General features: G+C 45.0%; 1 protein-coding gene across 4 annotated transcripts; it reads right to left on the bottom strand.

Annotated features, from left to right (window-relative positions):
• Nucleotides 1–119: 119 nt before the first annotated feature.
• On the bottom strand, nt 120–26,244 carry GJC1 (gap junction protein gamma 1). Of its 4 annotated transcripts, XR_009484512.1 has the most exons (5): nt 24,935–25,086; nt 6,516–6,629; nt 4,660–4,732; nt 3,116–4,526; nt 120–1,925 (listed from the first exon to the last, which is right to left on the bottom strand). XR_009484512.1 is itself a non-coding variant. In XM_059830473.1 (4 exons), the coding sequence occupies exon 4, from the start codon at nt 4,505–4,507 to the stop codon at nt 3,326–3,328; it is 1,182 nt and encodes a 393-aa protein (XP_059686456.1). In that variant the 5' UTR covers nt 4,508–4,526; nt 4,660–4,732; nt 6,516–6,629; nt 26,224–26,244; the 3' UTR covers nt 120–3,325. The 4 variants fall into 4 exon arrangements, 3 of the variants coding, with proteins under 3 accessions (XP_059686456.1, XP_059686455.1, XP_059686457.1); XM_059830473.1 differs by lacking the exon at nt 24,935–25,086 and adding an exon at nt 26,224–26,244 and having other exon boundaries at nt 120–4,526; XM_059830472.1 differs by having other exon boundaries at nt 120–4,526.

Below are 26,244 nucleotides of genomic sequence, written 5' to 3'. Positions count from 1 at the left end.
AGTTGTGGCTCTAAGACAAATCATTAAAACATCCCTCTCCATCACTCACATATTTGGAGCATATTCTATTGCTGGAAAAAAGCCATCTCACTCAGACTGGAGTAATCCACTGGATTTAATAGATTTTTTTTTCCAACCTGCATCCAAAACCAGAGAATGACAAGACAAACCCAAGTTATGTTCAGTATTTTTTGTCCAAAAGTCTCTTCTGAACGTTTATTTCGGAATGGCCTACATTAAGCCAAAGCAAGAGAGCATTTTAAAGTAATGCATGTATCACTTCTTCAAAAGGAAAAATCAAGCCCGGTACTTTGAAACTGAATACAGTCACAGACATGAACATTTAGAGCTTTAACAGACATCCTCTACTAACACAAACACTCAGTTTCAAAGAAAATGTGCACTTTATACACAATTAAAATGAAAACCAAAAAACAGTAATAGAAACAGCTCCATTACTTCGCATTTTCGGAATGAACTGAGTGCTGGGATTGGAATATTCTATACACTCTGCTCACTAACGGGAGTATTTACTGGTGTGGACAAAAGCTCACAGGACTGACCTGGGACGGTAGCTTTAAGTGGGTGACAGTTTAGATCATTAATTGGGAAAGGGCTAATACAAACAACAGGTGAAGCAGCTGTCATGAACCAATTTTATTTTAAGCCATTAATAAGAAATCGCTGCAGTTTGCGTAGAGAGCAGCAAGGGGAAAGGATTTTCACTTCTTGCCATTCGGCTGGTGAAAGGCACCACCAAAACCACTGCAAAGGGTTAAGAGCAACGTAACCCTTTTGGGAAGCGGAAAAGAACAACCCCAGTGTAGTGTTGGGGGATAATGAGTGGATTGTAGCCAGGCATCCTGTTTATCTCCAGGCTCCAAGTGTCTTTCCCTAGTACTTTCAGACAACATGTTTTCCCCCCAGCTTCTCCATCACACTCACAGCTTTCTGCTGGCAAAGCCTCTCTGCCCATCTTCAGGCAGCGTGCTTCTCTTCAGACTCCTGTTTAATTAGAGGAGCACTATTAATAAACTCCCTCTCGCCCCACACAGCTAGTCCCATCTCCCTGGCTAGCTGTCGCTGCCTGCAAGTCCACTTAAGCTTTTAGAAACTGCTATATACTTACTGTGTAACTTACTTATACTTACTCAAAGACATCACCCTGAAACTTTTCTGCATAAAATTCAGAGGTTGCTCCTTTCCCGGAGCAGCGGCCAGGAGTTACTGCTAAACAAAATACAAGTTTGCTTCCAAACGTCTCTGCTGGAGGTGAACTGGAGAAGCTCTCGCTGACTTCATGCAGGGGGTTGCGTTGGCTCTGGGCACACTGACGTCTCTCTAAAGCAAAGCTGAGATAGCCGGGATTTACGCCTGGACTGTCTGGTGTCCCCAAGTGAAAACAGTTTGCAAACAATTCAGCAAAATACCTATTTTCACCAAGTGCTTGGGTAGAGGATAACTGCAAGCATGTGCTCATATCCCCTTAGTCTAAATTTAACTTAAATTAATTTAACTTAAATTAATTTAAATTTCTTCACTGAAAGGGTTGTCAGATATTGGAACGGGTTGCCCAGAGAAGTGGTTGAGTCACCATCCCTGGAGGTACTTAAAAAACTGTGGATGAGGCGCTTCGGGACATGGTTTAGTGGTGGACTTGGCAGTGTTAGGTTTATGGTTGGACTCGATGATCTTAAAGGTTTTTTTCAACCTAAACGAATCTATGATTCTACTATTCTAACATAAAGCCTAGGTGTTCTGTGGGACAGGAATGGAGTACGGGTTTACCTGTGTCCTCCACGGAGCCTTACTTCTCAATCCTGTTCTGACCAGGCTGTAACGAGGGCGCTAAGGACTGAGGTAGCCTCGAAACAGAACAGTCCCGCGTGAAACAGGCCCCCAAAATACATTAAACGCACCAAAACCTAACAAAAAAAGAGAGCGGAGCAAGGTCCTGAATACATTATAAATAGTAGCAAAAAGCATACACATTTATCAGCATCTCTCAAACATTAATGCGCATCCTTGCCAAAAAGACACTGCCAAAGGCAGTAAATACCGCATTCTCCTTTTTCTAATTATAAATTCAAGTTTAATGCCAAAACCACAGAATGCCAAATCTGACTGGTCTCTCAAGCAGAAATCTAAATTATACATGTTGCTCTGTCTGAACTAAATTCCTCAGACATAATGGAAGGAAGAGGGGTCTGGAATAAGGCAGTATCACTGATATTTGGAAAGGGCTTTGTAAAGACTCTTACAGACAGCTCGTGTGTCCTGGCTGGGGGGAGGAAGGTTCTTCCTCGAGTGTAATGCACAGAGAAGCAAAATCACCACGACTCCATCTAACCAGATTACTTTGGAAAAGACAGAAATCTTATCCAAAAGGTATTGTAACAACTTCATGCCCCTGGGGAGAGGGGTGTTATGTAACAACAGACCTTGAAAACATCCATTTCCATAGATATCACATAAATATGTGGAATTACTGAATCCAGTAATTTCTATTTACTTTTTTTTTGGATGTTTTACAAGAGTTTGAAGCCTCTCTTCCCTCCTGTTGCATAAAGCTTGCAGGGAGGTCTGAGTCCTCTCTGCGTTATGGCTGGCACTCTTACTCTGAACGCAAATACTCTCACACACGTACATTTTTCCTGTAAGTGATTTTCCATAGGGCAAAAAAAACCTTTAGCACATAACAGCTATAGTATGACACTTCCATTTTATAAGTGGCACATCGTTTTGTAAAAGACAGAGTCAAGAGCACCATTAACAGATGTTTTCCAAATCTTTCACTGCTCTGCTGCTCAGTGACTGGCACCCGTGGGCTGCCGGGATAACCGGAGGCTCCTCTGTGCTGTGTGCATGTCCAAGGCACTTTTGAAACGCAGCATAGAAATTTTTACATTTAAAACAAGGAAGAACAACGATGGAACTGCGGACCACAGTAATAAAACTAGCAAAATGCTAACAGCTACCCATTGCTTTCTCCTCATTAATACAAAAGTGTAACATCAGAGATCCAGTGTACAAATACAAAAAATTGTGCATAATAAATGTACTATAATACTGTACATACAGCATAAACCGTTCAATGAGAATGATTTAAATATACCTATTTGTCTCCTGACTTGGAAGACAGAAGAAGAAAGTTCTATAATCCTAGAATATGCATATAAACCCTTTCTGAGAGGTTGAATCACTAGCCAACGGTATCCCTGAAAATAAGCAGAGTCAAATATTTACTTAATGGAAGCCATTATTCAAGGGGTTGCTGGTTATGACAAACTAGGAGAAAAACCACAATATATAAACTCAGCCAACATTAAATCCAGACAGAGTTCTTCCCATCTCCTGACTTGCTACTGGCACTGCTTTTGTTTGAGCCTGCTTTGGATTTCTTCTCTCTGGAACTGCCGGGATTGTTTTGGTTGTTGTAAGCCTGGATCGCAAGGTCCAGGCGCTCCTGAGCCACTTTAATTTCCCTCTGCAGATTTTCCAGGTCGGCAGGAATGTTTTCTTCATTGCTTCCATACTGCTGCTCCTGAGCTATATTGGCTTTGTTCTGTTTGTAGGCCATTTTGGCATTGGACAGTTCAGTATATTGCATTTGCTCTGGCTTGACCGTGATGTTATAGCCAGGAGGAGCAGATGGCGTATTCCAAGTAAAAGGGTAGTTATAGGTACCAGAGTCTTCCAGCTCTTTCCTCTTGTTGTTCAACGTGTCTCGGATTGTGCCAAATCCCAAATGGAGCATCTCCCAGACATTCAAAAGTAAACACATGCAGCTCACCCCGTACATTATTAGCAGGAAAATGGTCTTTTCGGTTGGCCTTGAAATGAAACAATCTATCTTGTGCGGGCACGGCTTCCTGCTGCACACAAATATGGGGCTGACCTCAAAGCCATACAAAAAATACTGACCCACGAGAAAGCTGATTTCAAACATAGTCCTCGCCAGAAGCTGCAGGACATAAATTTTCATGAGTCCATCTTCACGGATTCGCCGCCTGCCATCATGCTTAGCTTTGGCAGGGGCCTGCTGCTCTTTATTCTCCCGTTCACTTTCCAGCTCTATTTCTGGGTACATCATCGGGTCTTCCTCGTGGTCCTCCTCAGTTTCCTCTAAGCCACGGTGTTGTTTCCAGCGCATGGAAAAGCTTTTGCTTCTGATTCTTCTGTCGGCTTCGCTGTGTTCCACCATACGGGCAATTTTATGAATTGCATAGCCTAAATACATCACAGATGGAGTGGCAACAAGAATGATCTGAAAGACCCAAAACCTCACATGTGAAAGAGGAGCGAAAGCATCGTAACAAACATTCTCGCAGCCAGGCTGCTCTGTGTTGCACACAAACTTGCTTTGTTCATCGTAATAAATGGATTCTCCTCCCACAGCAGTTAGGACAATCCGAAATACAATCAACACTGACAGCCAGATTTTGCCAACAAAGGTTGAGTGATTGTGGATCTCCTCTAACAGGCGGGTCAGAAAACTCCAACTCATGGTGGTCAAATAATTTTATCTAAAAAACAAACAAAACCCCCAAATATTTATGAGTTTGTCAGCTTAAGCCTAAATGTTGCAAACATCCAACCAAGAGAGTCAGAAAACTCTAGAATTTTACAACCAACACAAAACCACTTTTGCAGCATCACCTGTTATCGGGAAACTCCAGCTGCCAGAATTTGCTTGAAGATCCGACGTCTCCTCCGCAGGCTTTTGAGAAGTCTGCCACAAAAAAAAAAGTAGCAGTTAACTGCCATTTCACAAACAAAACATGCTCTCAAAGCTACTCCTGAGCAGAAGAGAAAGACACGTGTATTTCAAATGTTAATAAAAACATTTACACTTGAGGCTGAAGTCTCCAAAACACAGTGGAGCGAAAGCTAAGCTCCTGTGAAATTTTATGGGCGCTGTTGGCTATGTCCCAGCGCTAACAGGAAGATTGCTTTTAACTGCACGGAGGTGGCCAAGCCCTGTTAAAGTCTGAGCTAGTCATCTTGGCCTCGACCATAGCCCACGGAGAGAAACCGCTCTCTCCACGGGGCAATGCCAGCTGTCTTGAGACAGAAATGAATCACCCGGCCCAAACCTGAGAAGCAAGCAACTGCTATTATCTTTGATTTAAAGGCAGGACAACCTGAGTGACCTGAGCAGTGCTACCCTGCAGGTCTAGCCTAGAGACAGGGTTTGACCTAAGAAACATCTGACTTCTAACCTGGTGCTTAAACTATTCTATGGATTTGGGTTCAGTCCCTTAGAGAGGCTAAAAATCGCCCTTCCAGGGCCAGAAAAGACTTTAGTATGTATCTTGTAGCATTTTTTGGGAGAGTAGAAGGAAAATATAGTTAAAAAGTTACCTGTCAAAAATTTTACAAGCAATACTAGGTAGAAATCAATATAAATTTGCAAACATAACAGTAAAAAAAAAAAAAAAATCAGTGGAAACTCAGGGCTGGCAACACTGCGAAGAATTATAATGAACAAAAACTAGCGACGTTACAGGCCCACCTGGAGCTCTAAGGAGTGAAACTGGTAAAATATTGGGCACAGGAAGAACTGTTTGACATTGTTATAGCACAGGGGACAAGACATCTTTCAGTCCTCTGATGATGTCAAACATTAGTTTATCAAACATTATTAAGACACATTTTTACATCAGAACAACATTTGGTGAAAGATCCTAAGCCCAGCATTGAACAAATCTCTGGCACTCTCATCTTAAAAATGAATTATTCTTAACCTGGAGAAATTCCAGGAGTCTGGAAGAAAACTAGTGTTTGCAACTATTCAACTTCTTCCACAAAACTACAGAGTTAGTCACAGGCAAAATAATGAAATTTGGGGGGTTGCAATCAATACGGAATTAAAGGATATAAATGTAATCCCCTTCTGGTGAAATTCAATGTTTCATTGAAAAGGCAACAGCACAGACATAATGCGGATGGGCTGAGTGGGACATTTGATTTATTACTTCATGACAGTGTGAGAAAAAAATAGTGCAAGATAGTATTAAAAAAGCCTACATTAAGTGGATTAAAAGTAACGAAGATCTTGACAAATGATTCCCACATTAGAACCAAGAGCGATTGCGTGTAATTACAGCAAGTTCTGCGAAGACCAGGAACAGGCCTGGCAGCTGGGCTGTATTTTCCCGACTCGACCAGAAAATGGCTGCTGACAAAATCTGCAAATGGCACAGAAGTTTGCAGGCTGACAAATAAAGATGAGAGTTATCAGTGATGCAGAAAAACACAGATTGCTCGAGAGGTTGAGTCCACTGAAACAAAACCACCGCTTTAACCAAGCTTAATGCAAAGACACGCAGCTAAGAAAAAGAACAGCAGTCTTTTTAAAAGAGAGGGCAGTTACTCTGGACATCAGTTAACAGGGAAGGGAGTGAGGGTCCTAATGAATGAGCATCTCAACGAGAGCTGGTGATACAGCAGAGATGATTAATGCAATCCTTGGCTGTGTCACATGCAAACAGAAGCAAGGAGGGTGATCTTACCTCCTTGTTAGCAAGACAGCACTCAATGCCCGTGTCTGCATCCTTCAAAAGTTGCTTAAACATCAGAGAGCGAATATATTAGTCTCGAAACCAGCTGAAGAATGGGGAAGATGCCTAAAAGTGAGAGATTTAGAGAGTTCAATTTGTTTAGCTGGGAAACATGGGAAGAAAATGAAGGGTTACTGGTGAATCACTTAATCTAGTGGCTGTCAACTGAGCATGCAATGAATCTAAGGCTTACAATCCAAGATCTTCTTTCTACGCAACCATGCTACCATTATGCCATAGGGATAACTGGCTGAAAAAAGACATTTTTAACAGGGAAAAAGACCAGAGGGTTCCAGTTCCAGTGCAGTGTTCCTTACTGCCACAGGTGGCTTCACGCTCTGAATCCCCATTTCAGAAAGGCACTCGAGTACAGCTCTGCAACCCCGAGTTCTGCATTAATGACACGACAGACAGTACTTCAGATACTTGCATGTTCAGTATTTTCCAGGGGCTCACTTCGATTAGGAGTCAAAACGGGTGGTAGAGTCTCCAATACACTGAACAGAAAAGCCAAGTGAACCCCACATCCGAAACTGGGGATTACAGAGGTAAGAGCCACAACACCCACACTCACACCAAGTTGCACTGCCAATCTAGTCACCAAGCACAGGCATGTAACGCGACATATATGTTGCTAGCTGACATGTTGTTATTCGTCAATTAAAAACCAGACAAAACCCAAACGAGTTTAAGAAGGGGTTAATTTTCACTCACTGAAAACATTAGGGCCAAATTCTTTTCTAAAAGTAAACTACTGAGTAAATTTGAAATTAATTACATACTGTTGCCAGTGTAAATTTGGAATAAAAGCAGGAATTAGCCTTTAAATTAATTTTCAGACACTGTCAATGTTTATCCATCAGTGGTTAACAGAGAAGTTACTGTCAATGTTTATCCATCAGTGGTTAACAGAGAAGTTTGAAATTAGCACTTCTTTTGATAAGACTAAAGTGTCCCCTCTTTAGCATCTTTAGTTTTAGACGCAGTGCTACCTCGACATCTAATAAATTCTTTCAAGGTATTTATCAGCTTTTCACGGTGCATTTTCTATCTGCAGACCACGTACCTGTGGTTGGCTCGTATCGTACCTCGCCAGCTATAAAGACGAAGACACGGGGAGGCGGGTGGATCACACCTCGGCTCCCTCGGCTGTGGTGCGGAACCGAGCGGCCGCTCAGAGCGGAAGCCGGCCACTGAGGGCACAACGCATCTGGCCCGCTTTAGAACTTGCTTCAGGAGAAAGATGGGGATTCACACGCTGGATTCCACTGGTTATATAAATGAACAGCGTGACAAACCTACGTACAGACACTGACCGCACAGACTTGTACATGTAGGTTAACCACAGCCTTCAGATGTGGAAGACGGCGTTATCAGCCATGTGTTTAATAACCAAGACTTCTGTCAATTAGAGAGTTCTGGCTGCGGAGATGTGAAGTTGCTGAAGAGCTCTGATTCTCTTCAACAAGAAAGTGTCACTTACTCTAAATTTAGTTTTAGTCCAGAGCAGAGCTACTGACACCAATATGGGAGCATCCACCAGCAGGCAAAGAACTTCTTTGTCTTTAAGGTAACATGCCAGTTCAAGCAAAACGACCTGTCATCAAACCTGTCTTTCACTGGAAATGTTCAGCCCATCCAAATTAAACGTAATACAAAAGCAGAAAGTTCCAGGCAGAATTACAGCATTTGAAATGGTGGTATCCTTCAGTTTCGTGAGATTGGCCAAGGTTAGAGACTGTGTGTTTCTGCCTTTACAACACAGGTACTGCAGGACCCAGATACATCACAGTAACCTTCACCTAACGTACACTTAGCGTCTCCCGGATTTGTTGTTCTGGCAACATTTAACTCAATAATTTTCCATTGTTTGAAATAAGTCTATGGATACTGACACGCATCTGAAAAAGACAAAATGTCAGCAATTTCAGCTAATTTACGTCATGCCAGAAAGTGCATTTGAGAGAGACTTTCATTCCTTGTATTTGTCATAAGTTCATTCCAGCACTTCCAGCAGAGGAGGCTCCTTAGAGCAGGCAGGACACACGATGCAAATAACATGATGCTTATCTCTGACAGCAAGCTGGCTCCTGCGAATTAAGGTTTTGCAGACACTGACATCCAGAAAGAATGAAGAAGAATTTGGAGCAGGTACATGGGAAAAAAAAAAATCAGCTTTAGGTTACGAGATTCACTGCAGGAAATCTCTTTATTTTAACATGGCTGTTGTTTAAGTGGAGATACAGACAGAGAACAGCCCCTCATGTGTGGAGCTTCCCCTACCCAGCCCATGTGTGGGTCCAAATATGAATTTAAACATGGGATTAATTTCACCTCGTTTCAGCTTTCTCATCTGTGATGGCCTCCCGCCAGTCAGGGAGGGAAGAACTGCACCCCGGAGGAGCAGTTTACTGTAGCAACCTTAAAATCCTGCCTTCGGATGAGATAGTTGAAGCGCGGCAGGGATGGCCTGTGGGACAGGAAGAATGGAGGCAGCTGGAACGGCGGTTACTCTGGTGAAACACTCCCAGCAATGCCTCCATGCCCTTCAGATGTACGGCACCTATAAGGTGGTGCAGCATGCAGCTGCCAAGTTTTAAGAACAGCCTCACTCCAGGCTGTTGAATCCCCAACGCCTTCGGAATGTGTGACATCAGGACTCATTTCATGTCATTCCATCAACGACAGACAGTGGGACTGAGTGCACCCTCAGCAAGTTTGTGGATGACACCAAGCTGAGGGGTGCAACTGATGATACACTTGAGGGAAGGGATGCTGTCCAGAGGGACCTTGACAGGCTTGAGGAATGGGCCCGTGTGAAACTCAGGAAGTTCAACAAGGCCAAGTGCAATGTTCTGCACCTGAGTTGGGGCAATCCCCAGCATCAGCACAGCCTGGGGGTGGATGGATGGAGAGCAGCCCTGCAGAGAAGGACTTGGAGATACTGGAGGCTGAGGAACTGCTCATGAGCCAGCAATGTGCACTTGCAGCCCACAAAGCCAATGGTGTCCTTGTCCGTGGCCAGCAGGTTGAGGGAGGAGATTCTCCGGAGTCCCCAGCACAAGACAGACACGGACCTGTTGGAGCGGGGCCAGAGGAGGCCACGGAAATGCTCTGAGGGCTGGAACAGCTCTGCTATGGAGAGAGGCTAAGAGAGTTGGGGTTGTGCAGCCTGGAGAAGAGAAGGTTCCGGGGAGACCTTATTGCGGTCTTCCAGTACTTAAAGGGGGCCTATAAGAAAGATGGGGACATTTTACCTGTAGTAACAGGACAAGGGGTAACGGTTTTAAACTGAAAGAAGGCAGGTTTAGACTGGACATTAGGAAGAAATGTTTTACCATGGGGGTGGTGGGACACTGGACCAGGTTGCCCAGAGAAGCGGTGGATGCCCCAACCCTGGAAGTGTCCCAGGTCAGGCTGGACGAGGCTTTGAGCAACCTGGTCTAGTGAAAGGTGTCCCTGCCATGGCAGAGGGGTTGGACTGGATGGTCTTTCAAGGTCTCCTCCAACCCAAACCATCCTGTGATTCTTTGACTCTGGCTGGAAGGACTCTACAAGTGACCTCTCCACCACAGCTGACCGACAGCGCTGCGAAGGCAGACAGGCCAACCCCCCCTTCCTAGCCCAGCTCACCATCCCGTCGCAGCCTGAGACACCCTCCCCAGCTAAGTCCACGCCCGGGTATGGGCTTCAGCTCACAGCTGAGTTTTCCCTGGAACAGAGGCAAAGTGCAGCACAGGAGCTCACCTTCCAGCCCTGAGACGCGACTCCCAGAGGGGCAAAGGGAGCCGAAGCAGCCTTTAAGGGGAATATATTTACAGGAAGACTTTTTTTCACTTAAAATATATCCTACTGTGTCCTGCTAAAGAAATTTGATTAATTTATTAATGATATATTTGTTTTGTTTTGAAGCAGTTTAAAAAGACGTGTACTAAGCAGAAAAAAAATTCAAGAATAAATGCATGGCAATCCTGTTGATAATCAAAAGAGGTTTCATGCTGCATGAAAGTGAAATTGGGCCCACAGGCTAATTAAAATAGGATTTGAATTAGGATGAATGAATAATTAGCATTATTCATTCAAATCTCATTTACATTGAAATGTAAGAAATTGCATGATTTATTTTTGAAGAAGCACAGGGGTTCCTTTTTTTTTTTTATCTTGAAAAATGAGTAAGACTTTACTGTTCAAGAAAGGAGAAAGTTGTGGCCAGACCCAGCACCAGCAAGGTACAAGCACACCGCAGATCCTGTTGTGTACTGCACTGATGCCACGGGCCTTCCTGACCGGAGCAGCAATTCCAGTGTCCATCCTCCCAACCGACGCCATAGGAAGGACGCAGGAATCTTCCTGGGATAAGACAATTCATTGCTACCACCCCTCCATCATTCGTGAAGGAAGTGGGTTCAATCACCAGCAACTTGAATCGTATACTTTTAAGAAGTGTTTACAGCACTGTGCAGCTGAAAAAGAATACGAAAACAACTGTACTGAAGTTTATTTTTTAATCTATATTATAGGATATTTGGGAGTGAAAAGGCTGGTACTGTTTGGACAACACACATTGCTTTTTCAAGTAAATACTCTGTCGTCTGGCAAGGTTCACATGGCAAAAAGCAGAGAACAGTTTTGAAAAAGCCACAGCGTCAATGTCAATTTGGAAATAATTTCTGAACGGTGCCTTCAAATCCCAGGCATGTTAACAAGGTTCTGCGGATCCCCAGACCAATCCCCTCGAGTCTAAAAACCCCTCATTGAATTATGAGACCACAGATCCTATGCAGGATATAAATAGAACACTAAAATATGGGTAAGAGGTAGAGATATAACAAGATTCTTGTGCTGTCAAAAAAATAAAGATGTCAAATATGTATCTTTTTGAAAATCAATATACATATACCCACCCCAGCATTCAGCTTAAAGATAAACTGGAATTTGCAGATAAGACATGAACCTCCAGTAGCCTCAGCGTGCCCTCTAGGTAACACTAACATGGAAAGCCAAATGACAATTTTAGCAACACTCCCCCGCAGTGACACGATTCAAATGAAATCGCAACGTGTTTCGTGCTGGCCAAAACTAGCATTTACTTCACCTACAGCAACCACGCTCCTCCAGCAAGCAGTGTCTCCAGGGCAGACACCCAGAGCACGCGAGATCCCGACTTTGGAAGAGCGGCGTCTGTCAGGGCAGCCAGTGCACCCTGTGCTGCAGCACGACAACATGACGAGCTGCAAGCCTGACTCGAGTTCATCTGAGAGCAGAAGCCTGCAGTGAGAACAGGGTTCATCGAAAATGGAGGCTGGGCTGTAGAGTCTGTTACCTCATGAAATTTTTGGAGACCTGTTTTGAGGTCTGCGTCAGCCTGAGTCCCTTCATACAGGCTCAGCGTTCAGTGTCCCTTCCAAGGTGTACCAGGTCTGAGACTGGTACAGCAAGCTCCTGAATTTGGCATTTCTGTAGCGACTCAGGACAGAGCTGTCAGATGCCTGGCAAACCTGAGCAAGCTGCTCATCAGATCTGTCCTACAGACTTCAGGTATCAAGAAAGAGAAGCAAGCCCCAGGTGATGCTTGCACTCTGGTGATGTGAAATGCAGTAATGGAGAAAATAAACCGGTCAGCAGATTACACGGCGAGACGCCGTGCGCTATTTGACAGTCTTTGCAATGAAACGCTTGATCCTCAGGGCAACAAGTCACAGTCAAACTGACACGGCATTGTGCCAAACCTTGGTCGTACCAGCACAGTTACTGGGACTGAAGCTTGCAGCGCCAGCAAGCCCTCTCCCTTCACAACAGTTTACGGATTAGGAATAACCCAACAAGTGAAGAGCTGCTGCACTGGAGCTCAAAAACAACCCCGGAGTCAACTCTGCCCAAGCTCTCCACGCATTCCCTCTCCCACCTCACCCATCTCTCTTTTCTAGTCTCACACACTTCAAAGCATTTCTCTACAATATAGTTTAACCCTACTAAGCCCAGATGGTTTTGAGTAGCTCCTATATGAACTGGCCTTATACAGTGTTGGCAGGTCCTGCACGACTTACCAACCCAGGCCCTGCCCTGCTCTTGGCCTCAGCATTGCCACACTTGTTCCTCGCTACGTAGGAGCTGGTAACATACAGCAAAACTCTTCCCCTGCGTAACTTAGTCGGACATTGAAAACAAGGAATTACAGCGTAGGTAAAAGGGCAATTTTTTTTCTTTTTGCAAAGAGTTTGAATCTGAAGCTCAAGCTGTACTCGAGAAAACACGCAACACTTCTGTTTCAAGATCAAGGCCAAGTGTTTAACCAAAACCTGAGCTCTTGGACTGCCAGCCCAGGCTGTCTGCAGACAAAGTGGCCAGGGACTGCTATTTGTACCCTTAAAATCCAAATATCGGGAGGGTACCCTCAAGAAAGACTGTTCCTACCAACTGAAATGACCGTCAGAATGGGAGAGTGTGGTCTCAGTGTGGATTCAGGTCCACAAAACACTCCCAACTGAGGGATGTCAGTTCCCTTTATTTCACACCAAGTGGATCCTGCAGGCTTTTCCACAAGATGATCACGTATGTATGGCACTCATCTCCCAAATACCAAGAAGTTCTCTCTAGGAGCTGCTCCCAACCTAGATATCCATTTGATAAGATACCACATGCTCCTTAGCTCAGGGCTACTAAACCCTTGTTCAGACACACGAAGCGTAACCACTTGCCAAAATGCTTCAGAGATCGAACACACCAAATGCCCAACAAGTCCGACACTGCGACAGCTTCTTTGTAAGTGACAGAACCACCCATTTACTTCAGTCATTTATATTTTGAAGATGCTTAACCCCTAGGTTCCCTTGTACCCATAGGCATTACCCTAAGAAATGTATAATACTCTGCCAACCGGTAGTTTAAACTACCAATTCTGTCTCCCAAAGCAGGGTCAACTAGAGCAGCCTGGCAGGTCCATGTCCAGTCGGGTTTTAAATACCTCTGAGGATGGAGACTCCACAAGCTCTCTGGGCAACCTATTCCTATGTCTGACCACACTCACAGTAAAAAAGCTTTTCTCATGATTAAGTGGAATTTCCCGTGTTTCATTCTGTGCCCATCACCTTTCCCTGGCTACCACTGAGAAGAGTCTGGGACAACAGCAGCAAGGCAATTTTTCCTGTAAGAATGAAGGTAATAGAGGGGAGACAAGTTACAGGGACTTGAAATACGCTGGCAGGTGATACTGCGACCTAAGATCCTTCCCGTTCACAGTGCAGGACGACTGCCCAAAAAAGCACGGGCTGCTGCCGTGTAGTCACCCCAAAATGCCCTGTGCAGTTCCACTAGCATTGGTAGGATATAAACATAACACATTATAAAAATATTAAAAATATTGTACTGTTCACTATTGCACCCGTGTTCTCAGCAGTTATTTTAGCAAATACAGGCAATGGCAAGGTAAAGATGGAAAAAATGCAGTGGGGATGATGACAAAAAGCAGGTGCTAGGTGACCACCACCACTCCGAAGTGATAAAGTGCGATGGAGCGTGCGGCTGGGGTTACTAGACACACCTGCCAACGAATCCCACAGATGCAGCTCATTTCAGGACGCGCTCACCTGAAACAGCAGACGTAAAGAAACCACAGGACGGCGTCCCGCTTCAAGCTCTGCAACAGCACCTGTGCAGGCAAGCCCAGCACCGTCACGCAGGGCTGCACCCGGAGACACGCAGGGGAAGAGTGGAGCGAAGCAGAACGACTTGCGCACTCAAAGGGAACAGGAGCACGACGCCCTACTAGACACTTCACACCTACGAACAGACACTTCCACACCGAGACCCGGAGCATTGCAGCAAGTGTTTTCTCAGACAGGCCCAAAAAGTCTCTGGTCCAAATCAAAGAACACACAAGTACCGCTGTGTGCTACATCCACAGCTGCGGGACACGTGCTGCTGGGGAGCAACAGCCTTTGTATGGGCTAGAGCATTCGTGCACTTACCAGTGTACCCTCCATCTCTCTTGCAGTGAGGTCTGGGTAAGGCCATCTTCACTTGCATACCATTTCAGTCAGGCATCAGAGAGATTTCTCTGTCTTGACGTGATTAGTGCTTTGAATAACCACAACACCCCTTTAACTACTCCTGATTCCACTGCAGCCAACAGCACCACAGCATTTCCCCATCGGGCTCCTCCTATATGCTCAGAGGGATGAGTGTCAAAAGAAAATGACACTCTCGAGGCAGCTGACCCAAATATCACTCTCACAGCCATTTCGGGAAAGGAGAGAGAAGCCAAAAGAGAGCAATTCTGTCGGCTCCTGTATGTCAAAAGGCTCTCGCTCGTCTGAGCTGGATACACCTAATGGGGATGAACACCTAATTCACCCACCACCATATTATGACAGTCAAAAGAAACTATGATAGCATTTGCTTCATAGATCAGCCTCAAAAACCAGTATGAATGGCTTGTAAATAAAATAGATACCACATACCCAGTCTGCCACCATGTCCCAAATCACCCATTCTGCAACATTTAAGGATGGCAGTTGTTTCACTGTAAAAATGAAGATTTTTCTTTCCCAGCTCTGTCATCTGGTCTAGCACAAGATGCCGCCTCGCCCTAAAATTGTACCAAATTCATTTAACGTTTTCTTCAACGGCAGCTTTGTGACTAAGCTTTACAGAGAAGGAAGGATGTTCAGAAGGCAGTGGACATTGCAAAGCCTCACCACCAGGTGCTTTCCAAGACATCCAGCACTTGGAATAGCTCTGCTAAACCTGCTCAGGACTCCCCACTTGCTGAGATATGAAGGACCAGAAAGCTTTGCAGACTTCTGTGACTTTACACGACTGTACATCTCCTTAGGTGGAGAGCACTAAGCTCAGGAGGATGGTAGCCAGCCACGCCAGAAGGCCATCTTCTCACCATCGTTACCTGTACACCACAACAATCCATGAGGACGGTGCTGGAAACACCTACAGCCAAGGACAGAAGGACAACACCTCACCATCAAAACCACCCTCTACAGCAACGCGATGCCCAGCGCAGACACAGCCGTGCACTGCACCCGCTGCGTGCGCAGAGGGCAGATGCTGCTTCCAGAGCGCCACGCGGAGAGCAAGAGGTCCACTACACAAGCAAAAACACAAGCTTCCAGGCAAGCTCGCGTGCTCTCCTGCCAAGTACCGGCCTGCTGCTTCAACTTCCCTCAAGTGCTACTAAAGTGCAGAAATAATTGAAGAGTTTCGTTTCAGTGAATTGGTTTTAAGTACGATTTGTTTTGAGAAAAGGAGCATAGTAAATCAGAGCAGACTGCTCTACTGGCATTAAGATTTTACTCCAGCTTGAGTTCAACAGGAGTCTTAACAGCTTTATTTTGCCAAAGATAAAATTTAGAATATAAATATGCACATAAATTCCGTAAGTGAATTACTTGCTGAAAAAAAATTATTTCCTATAGTGAAATAAGAACCACAAAATTGTCATTTTCTGAAAGACTTGAATACTTTTCTAGACCCCCTTGGGAAGAGACCTGAAGCACTCGCTGATTGAACTCCCTACGCTCCACCACACCAGCTGGGAGAACACGCATACCAACTGGGTTTTTCCCTTCTGAGAATAGCTGCAAATAACGTCTCTTTTATGAGAGGAAGCTAGAAGTCCTGTTCCCAGCACGCCTCATGCCACGGAGAAAGGCACACTTCACCAAGCACAAAGTAGCAGGCGGGTCATTTTTTGCCACCTGACTGCTTTACATGGCCATGCATTTTATCAGACTTATTATCAACACGGATTATGAAAATTAGCAGCAAATTTAAGGCAGATTAGCCTCCCAAATGCATGGAAACTGCTTAAGCCGGCCATGTGATTTGATAGGAGACTGCCAACGGGATGAGGCTATGATATATATTGCTTTTTAGTCCTGTTGGAGATGGGAAAAAGCACACGGAGATACTATAGCCACAACCCTAGGCAATGCGACAGTGCAAAGCTTCCCCCAGTTTCTTATTCCCAAGCTTTCCAGATTTTAGGAGAGTGGTTACATCTTGAAATAACCTTGTTAGCCACTGAGTGAACTTCATGCTTGTTCTGTGCTTGTTCTCTTCAAGCTCCAACCAGGAGACAGCAGATCACCGCTATTTAGCAAGACCACAGAGAAATCACGACTCGCTGTCTCAGCGCAAAGTGGGCGTCAGTGTAAACAGGATTATAAAGCACTGGCCAGGTCAGCAGTCTGGCCTTAAAAGATCTTACAGGGAAAAATATCTAGAACACCAAAGATTGTAAAAAACCTTACGTTTCTTATGACTAAAAGAAAATAATATGAGCATATAACAACCAAACCCGTACCAACAAGAGAATCTCCTCTCAGAGAGCAACTGGCAGCCTCTGCAGTCTTTGGACAACCGGTTCACTCCCAAGTCTGGCTAAGGCCATGCTGCAAGTTTGGATACGCTAGATTGCTTTAGTGATGAATGCAGACGCAGCCTTATTATTCCACCTAGCACATATTCAAAGATCTATCACCAACTACGCCAGCTGTCGCTCTACCAGTTCTCTGAAGGGTTAAATCACTGGTGTGTGCAAGGGGCACAACCATTTTCTAATGGAGAGGTGAGTAGGCTTGGTTGCAAAAATATTCTTAACATAAAGGATACCTGAGCATCCGCTATATCACATCTCCTCATTCACTGAATGAAAAGGAGGATTAGCGGCAAGCAAGGTAATTCCTGATAGAGAACTATTGATTATTTCGTGGATTCCCTCACTAAGGCAACTCTGCCAAGTTCATAGAATCACAGGATGGTTTGGGTTGGAAGGGACCTTGAAAGACCATCCAGTCCAACCCCCCCTGCCATGGGCAGGGACATATCCTATGAGATCAGGTTGCTCAAAGCCCCGTCCAACCTGACCCTGAACACTTCCAACGATGGGCCATCCACCACTTCTCTGGGCAACCTGGTCCAGTGTCTCACCACTCTCACAGTAAAGAATTTCTTCCTTATATCCAATCTAAACCTGCCCTCTGTCAGTTTAAAACCATTGCCCCTTGTCCTGTCACTACAGGCCCCAGTAAAAAGTCTCTCCAGCTTTCTTATAAGCCCCCTTTAAGTACTGGAAGGCCACAATAAGGTCTCCCCGGAGCCTTCTCTTCTCCAGGCTGCACAACCCCAACTCTCTCAGCCTCTCTCCATAGCAGAGCTGTTCCAGCCCTCGGAGCATTTCCATGGCCTCCTCTGGCTCTGCTCCAACAGGTCCGTGTCTGTCTTATGCTGGGGACCCCAGAGCTGGACACAGTGATCCGGGGGTCTCACGGGAGCAGAGCAGAGGGGGAGCATCCCCTCCCTCAACCTGATGTCCACGTGGCTGCCGTCTATCCTATGACTAAAATAGTTTCTCCCCCATCACTCTGTTACCGCTTCAGATACCCATCTGCATCTTGATGGGTATCTTTCTCCCTGCAGAAAGTCACCACCAGGAACAGGTTCATTTCTTAATGCTACTAGAAGAGATCACAGTGCTATATGGGCAAAATTAAGTGACTTCTTTACACACCTACTCACAGAACTAGAGACAGAGCCAGCCTCCTCACCAGCCCCACTCCTCCGGGGACTCTCTGGGAAAGTGGCTCAGACTGAAGTGACTGGAGAGGAGGTTACAGAATAAAGAGCCAAGATGAAGAGTAACGGGTGGGGAGGAGCGGGTGGCATTCACCAAAGAGGTTAACGGAGCTCAGAGCTGGAACAGCTGACCTGGTTACAGCCTTTCTTAAAATTGCCTTGGTACATGGAGGCAAATGTCATGCCAAGTCTGTAAGACAAGGGTTGCGAAGAAAATCCTGGTAAACTGCAGGCCTCCAAACCCAGCATTCGTACAGGACTAATTAGACAATATTATACAGACTAGAATTAGTGGACAGTTGATGTATCTGTATAAATACAATATACAGAGGGAAAAGTCAGTGTGGCTTCTTTAAAAGTCCTTCCAGCCTCACAAAAGGCTCCAGACTACCTGGACTTCTAAGATTTGTGAATCTCTCTCATCAAAGGCTTCTTGTAGGGACACCGAAAGGCCACACAGGAAAAGGGACTGCCCCTGCGGATAAACTGAGTGAAAGATAACAAAGAGTAGGAGTAAATGGTTATTTCCTGCACGGGAGGGAGGTCAGAGTGGAGGTTCACAGGGAGACAGGCTGGGACCTGTGCTGGACCAGGACGCTGTTTGAGTAAAATGCAACAGCGAGGCAGGCGGGATGTGACCAAGGATCCCGATGGTAATATTCAAGGCAAGGAAGATAAGCAACCATCAAGAACAGCAGAAGGACCTTATGACTCTAAGTAACCTGGTAATAAAATGGCAGATGAAATTCCATGTAGATAAAAGCGATGTATACAGTAAATAAAAAAAAAAAAATCTCAATTTCACACTAAAAAAGCTGTGCCCTGAGATGGCCTCAGCAAGCAGGAGATCTTGGGGCTGACAGGCTGCTCCATGAAAGCTCCGGCGCCACTCAGTATGGTCCAGAAAGCCAACAGCGTTTTACCAGTTAGAGAAGGACAAGCGGACGAACAGCACACGCTGCTGTGTCACCATGAGCGCCCCTGGTTCACCCGCGTCCCAGCCACGGCGTATGGCTCTGGTCACTCTCGCCATCCCCTGTCACAGGAATAGAGAAGAACAGAAACAGCTTTGGAGAAGAGGTATGGACGAGCTGGTGTAGGAATAACAGTGGAAAAAACGAGAAGCCTGAGGGGGGAAGAGGGTAGGGAGCTGTAAAATCTGGAGTAGCCTGGAGAAGGAAAAACCCTCAAAAACTGAAAAAAAGAGACAGTGCTTCACACAATGGGTAAGTCTCTAGGCAGAAAGCAGTCAACACGCTGAGAGGGGTTTCAAACATGCTTCTCCTGTGCTCTTGCTGTAGGCTACACTTGGGCCAGTGTCAGAAACAGGACCCCAGACCAGGCGGACGTTCAGTCTGATCCAGTGCGGCTGTTCTAAGGGAGCCAGGAGTGAGCGTCTCCCCAGGGGGCTGCAGGAAGGGCGCATTAATGAATGAGCTGCCAGAGAGGGGCTAGGAGAGGCCAAAAGGAACAAAATTGGTACCTCAGGTTATTGGTCGTTGATAAGTTACAGCTGATCGGTATTCAGTATTTACTTGTTGGACAAATCTCACACAACCGGCATACCTGAAGGGTAGCAACGATTTATTTCTGTTGATAACTCTCCAGCACAATCCTCCAGGGAATCAGATTTTGCAGACACCCAGATCGATAAGGTTTTGCCACAGATTGCAAAGAGAGCAAGAGCAGGCTGAGGAATACAAATCAAGCCAGGTATTGCCACTGAGGTGGACGTTTCAAGTAAACAGTCCAGGAGGAGTGAAGACTTTACATGAACGAAGGAATAAAGAAGATCATTTCCATAAGGCTATATGGAAGATCGCTGTGTACTTCCTCCCAAACACTTCAATTTTATTTTTTTTAATATCCCAGGAATCACAGTTTCCACTATGAAAAGTCTTCTCCTTTTAAAGATAGTTTAACTACGTATTTGAATGTCAGCTAAGTAACTCCTGTAAATGAATGCCTGCTGTAATTAAAATGTAATCATTTCTCAACTACCTAAAAAATGTTTACCATGAAAATCAGGAGGTTTTAGTAAAATCTGGAGGAGATGCTGCACACAAGACAGCACACCTGCAAGACACACACATTAAGATCCTTAATTATTTTATTTTTACGTCATTTAAAAACATATTAACAGCCCCCACATTAAAAGCACAATCTACCACCCAGCCCCTTGCCTGCCTACAGATGTTTCGCTAACCTCACGCCCCTGGGTTATGCAGCATTACTTGTCAGCTGTGTCCCCGAATCCGTCACAGAGCAAGACTTCCAGGAGCTAACAAGGAGTCAAGGTAGCATGGAAACCATCTACACACAAGAAATACAATCACCCTTCCAGGCTCTCTGCTATTTTAAGCATGAGAGAGATACAGAACTTTAGAGACGATGACTTGTTATACCCGAGTCTGGCACGGCTGCACCACACACGAGTATCCGATGCCGGGATGTCACAACCAAGAGTCAATACACCCCGAGCCACAAGCACCACCGCTCATCCCGCAAGCCGTGTGTTCCCGAGGCGCACCACGGCTAGACCCAGGTTTAGACCCAACGTCATTAGGTTTAGACCCAGAAGTCATTTTTCCACATTCCTTCACCAGGTTAGCTCGATGAGAAAAGCAAAGTGGAAACAACCGGCTCCAACGCGCTGCCTTTTTTGGGAGGGCTTTGGGAATTTTTAGAAGAGAGGAAGCGCTGTGCACAGCTACCTACAAGGCAAATAAAACAACCCTGGGAAAGCGGATTAACTGCTGAGCGGAACATCGCAACGGGTGCTCAAAGGAAAATAATAAAATGCAATTGTCAGCCACCTCTCCAGCACCACCAAATACAATATTCGTACTAACAAGAACGGTAGGCACGATCTGCTGGTCATCCATATGTATGTCTTCTCTCAGTACTTCAGCGGTATCTTAAACGAGGTCAGGCACACACACTCAGAATTGTCTTCTGAGAAATTTGTAACTAAAAAGGTGGAACTAATATCTGAAGAGCCGTAAGCTGGTATCATGTCCTTATTTAGGCAAAAAAGCTGGCTGACTCCAACGATTTTCATCTAAGCAAGGTAACAGGGAGAAATCCTTCACTCCTGTGTAAAAATGTAAATCCCAGGTCAGCGAGTCATTTAAGCACATGCCTAATGTAAAGCTTGAAAGAAATCCTGCTAATAACCGAGCCGCTTGCATATTTACAGTTAGGCACAGGCTTAAGTACCTGGATGATCTGGAAATACCCAACAGCCCCCGGAAAAGAGACTAAAACAGGCTGGTTTGAGAATTAATCACAGTGGTATGAACAGCACTGCTAATATTAAACTGGCGGGGGGCCGGGGGGGAATGTACACACATGTGTGTGTGTGTGTGTGTTGAAGCATCTGTTCAAGTTTAGGCATATAAAACATTTTTCAGCCCAGTGACTCCATAGGGAAATGCCTCATACATCAGCTCATCTGACTCAATTTTTCCATCGCATTTCCCTTAATACAGTTTTGTCCATAAATACACTATTCGTTTTTTCCAAATATAGCTTTTTATTTATAGAGTCAGAAAACCTTGTAACTTGTGTTATTACTTAAAGCCCTGGGTTCTTCTTTGAAATGTAATCATTAAGGAATTTACTGTTCTCAGTATTTCCTTCACCAGAAAATACCTAGTAACGTCGTAACTGCCCAGCCGTACATTGCCGTATGTCAACTCAGCCCATAGCACATCTGTGAACTTTCACCTTCAATCTTTGTTTTACACAAAAGAAAGCCAAGTTTTTTAAAATCCCAACCAGATCTTCCAGACAGTCCACAATTTGGACAGAACCGTGCGTCACTACCCAAGCAGTGATAACGACTCATATTTATGGTACGAGGAGGTCAGAAAAGGAAATCTAACACCGCTTTCTTCCCCTCCAAGGAGCATTTTGAAGTTAAATTCTTTTTTGTGGCTTTTAACAGAAAGTGAACAGCCTACCAAAACCATGACAAAGAATGGCCAGTGAATGGACAATTTAGACATGTAAAAAGTATGGGTTTTTTTCAGAAGCAGAATTCAGACATTGAGCAATACTGAACAGAGCAAGTGAAAGGTGATTTAATAGAATTTGACCATAATTAACCCCAATTTGAGTCAAAAAAAGCATAGCACGTTATTACACTGCACAAGTACGGGCCAGTGGAATTCCACTCCTGCTGCTCACGGGAAGTGCAAAGACCAGCTGGAAAGACTGATAGTGACGCGGGGTTCTGCAATAAAATACTCGTTCACAAAGCAGGGCAAACGGGATCGTTTCCCCGCGCAGAGGCGGGAGTGCAGCCACCGTCGAGAGGCTGACCGGGTCCAGGGACCAGTTTTCGGAGGCGCTTCTGTAATTCAGGGAGTCTTCCTAAGTGCTGGGCAGGAATGCTGGGAAGGATTGTGTTTCTCCACACAGGTCAGCAGTGTTAAAGTAGAGCAAGCATAAAAAGTAGGGAATATTAATGGAGCTCTTTTCACGGGAATAACTTACTTCCTATTAACCAGATTAAAAATAAATAAATCTGGAGCACAAGCTCTGTAAAGCACTTTGTTGAGTGGAGCACAAAACCCAAAAGCTGGAAAGAGGGTGGGCAGAAAGGCTCAGCTTCCTCCTCTTGAGACAGCAGCACCCATCCTCTGCGGTCGGGCCAGACAAGACAGAGATCCATTATCTGCCCAGGATTTTACGCCAACTGTTTAACAATTGTTACCATTGTCCGAGTTTGTGCCGCTATTCAGACAATCCTGTCCGAGCAATAAGGCTAAGGCATAAATGAGGTACCTGCCGCAACTCGCTTTGCGTTGCCCATGTTTGAAAAAGCGATGGTGAAAATCTGAAGTGGCATTAGGAAAGAGCCACAAAATTGCCTCCCTCTGCCCGGCCCAATGCCAATAGTGAGGCTACAGACTGATTTCATGACTTTTCTCTGCCACGTGGCCCCTCACAGGTACTCACATTCCAAGGGGAACACTGGCAAATCACCAAAATTCAACCTGATGAGCACAGTCCACCTGGGTTCCCCGGTTCCCAGCTCACACGTACCCTGTTGTGCTTCAGCAGCTCTGGGCTGAAAGCTCACGACACTGTAACAAGTCTTTCCTCTCCAGCATTGCGGCTTGGTCAAAAAAGAAGCGTCAGCTGCACTGCGACTGCCGGCTGGCTTCAGCTCCCCAACAGAAGCACCCGAGGCACCGGCGTTTCAGTAACCCAGTCCATAACCCACTCAACGTAGGCGCTTTCAGGATTAAACGACTCCCGACAGCATGTTTCTAAGTTGCTTTGTTAGTCCCAAGTGGCTGAATTACACCTACATACAATGGTAGGCACTGCAAAGGCACTGGACCTTACCCTTTGCTTGGCAAAAAGTGATGTTTTAGGAGAGTTTGGGGTTTTTTTGGGGCTCACAGAAGTTGCTGGCAGTCAGTAAATCACTAAGGTCAACAAGTTTGGTGTTAAAATTCATCGCAAACTCTCCATCAGCGATTAGATTTCACAATTTATAAGAATTTTCCTCTTGAATCTTGCCCTTGTCAACTATAAAACCATATAAAGCCAGAAAAGACCTTTTAATAAGATAAAGTTTTACCTATGCCACACAATTCCCGAACCAAGTACCTTTTGAAGCACAGAAAATTCTTTAGAAAAACTGTGTCTACAATTAAAACTGTACAGTATGTACCAAAACCTTTCCTAATTTCTTAACATCGCTCTAAACTTGCCTAGCATCTGATCACTGCCTTGCTACACCTTTTGTCCCCACAAACGCACTCATAAACCGTTACTGAGTTTTCTTTTAACCTGCCCTCTGTTAAGGGGCGGATGGGACCGCTGGAAGTCCTCACTCTCAGCACATTTTCCAACCCTTTCGGGGCTCTCCTCTAACTCGGTCAAAGCGAACCACCGTGCTCTCAGTCTGTGACCCTGATTTTTCAGTTATTTACTGGTATTTGCATCACTTGCAAGTTATCTGTGATGACTTGGATGTTTGCTTCGAAGCGACAGGCAAAAATAATCACTAATGAAGCGCTAAGAACGGATACCAATGGAACTCATCTAGAAAACAGGTATTTCATGACAACTCCTCATTTATAATCACGCATTCAGACCTGTGACTTGCTTTAAAAAACCCCCAAAAATTAATGTTGTTGCATCAATTAAGAAAACAGTTTTTTAAATGAAAATGTTGTCTATTAGCAATAATTCAATAGCCCACTGCATCAGTGATAATACAAACTCACAATTTTAGTGTTAAAAGTACTAAAGGTAGTCACGTTGATAAGGGTACAGCCAGTCATTAAGGTTTTTTGAATAACTTCTCACAGTTTCAACCAATCTGAAATTTGATAGAGCCAGTTTTAAAAGCCACCGCAAGGATGAGAGAAGCTGGGTGATGAACCCAAGCAGCCACAACAGACAGCCGCTGAAGGCGTTTTCAACACAGTTGAAAAAACGGAGATGGTCTTGTAAAACAAGTTCCATGTGATCTGAAACGCAAACCTTCAAACGTGTGTCAAAGCGTACTAAAATACGTTCTTGTTCTGTTTTGCCCCATCCTCTGCCATTTCAATTCAGAAATGTCAGTCAAGTTACCTTTTTTCGAGAAATACACTGCAAAGGCATCATTTTCTTACAAGGAGCCATAGAAATGCTCCCAGGGCAGACACCCACACTCAGTACAACCGCCCCAGAGCACGCAGCCGCGCTGCCTGCTCTCAGCGCAGCATCAACCCCAGCTCACCTGAGATTCTGCGCCGAGCCCCTCACCCCCTTACCTCGCCTCCTCCTCGGCTGCAGACATGGTCAGAAGCCCCTGGCCATAAAGGATCCCCGGCTGCACTGTCGCACGGGAAACCCCTGCGGTCAAACTACTCTACCCTGTCTTTAATCGTCAGGACCGTCTATCTACTCGTTAGGAGCTTTTGCCGCTGACCAGAGAGAGAAGGACGGACGTCGAGCAGCCTGCGCATTCGTCAGACACAGAAAATATGTAACGGTTCACCCCACCCACCGCTTCAGTCACCAGTGCGACGCGAGAGGGAAAACAAACACTGTCCCCTCCTGCCTTTTTAGAACTGCAGAAACGCTGGAGTTAATTTTAGGATTGCTGGAAATACAGGACTTTCAGCTGTTTGCAGTCGTATGGGGAGAATAAGGAACGGCAAAACAAGGCTCAAATTACCTGTCTGTTTGTATATTCATTTTCTTTTAAAAATTCTTATATATCCCGCCTCACAGAATGGAGCGTACTTGTTACCCCAGGAAAGCACAAGCATAACTTTGGAGTATACTCGGAAAGAATCAAAAATACAGAGAAGGGCACCTTTCATTTTCCTAATCAGAAGTCTTGACAGAAAACAGCAGCTTTCCCCTTTTAAATGACCTGAAGAAAGGTGGGTTTTGGTAACTGGGCTGACGGCTGGTTTGCCGAACATCACCGTGAAACAGATCTCTAACAGAAAGGGACAGATTTTTTTTCTACCAATTATCCTTGACTTACAGTGGGCAGAAGACATGGAAATAATGAGAATAATCAGTTGTATGTCAAATGCAAGGGTTTTCTTCTTCCTCTTATTTCTAAATACTAACTAAACACCCAATGAAAAAGCTGAACCTGGTGTTACCAACTGTTGCTCGAGAATCCATACTGTAGATCCGTGCCCCAATTAAAACCCTGTGCACTATCTCCTATTCGTAATCAATTTGACGGTGGAACAAAACTAACACTTTCCTGGGAAGCAAGGCTGCAATGACCAGAAGGAGTCAGAACTAATTCCTACCAGTAGAAAAGAGAATTTGCTAAAAACCCCCAGTAAAATAACTGTACAAATGTCATTCTTGTGAAATTTAACAATGACGGGTGAAAGTTAGGCCCAACAGAGGCCAAAACTTTCATTATCCAACACACAGGGGACGGATTTTTCTACTCGTGCTCTGCATTCAGATCAAGCACAGAGAAACGTCCAACTGCACGGCTGGAGCCCCGGTTAGTTCGAGACAGGGTCAGCTCAGGCTATCAACGGCATTATAAACGTGTATCTGGCCAAGGAGAGCAAGGAGCTACCGATTTCTTAGCTTGTGTTGG

This window comes from Gavia stellata, chromosome 28, assembly GCF_030936135.1.
Source record: "Gavia stellata isolate bGavSte3 chromosome 28, bGavSte3.hap2, whole genome shotgun sequence".
Lineage (NCBI taxonomy): Eukaryota > Metazoa > Chordata > Aves > Gaviiformes > Gaviidae > Gavia > Gavia stellata.
Note: the sequence above shows the minus strand (reverse complement) of the source record. Positions and strands in the feature narration are given on the sequence as shown.

Excerpts from the sequence above, each read along its gene's own strand:
- GJC1 (XM_059830473.1), bottom strand. The coding sequence starts at position 4,507 with ATGAGTTGGAGTTTTCTGACCCGCCTGTTAGAGGAGATCCACAATCAC.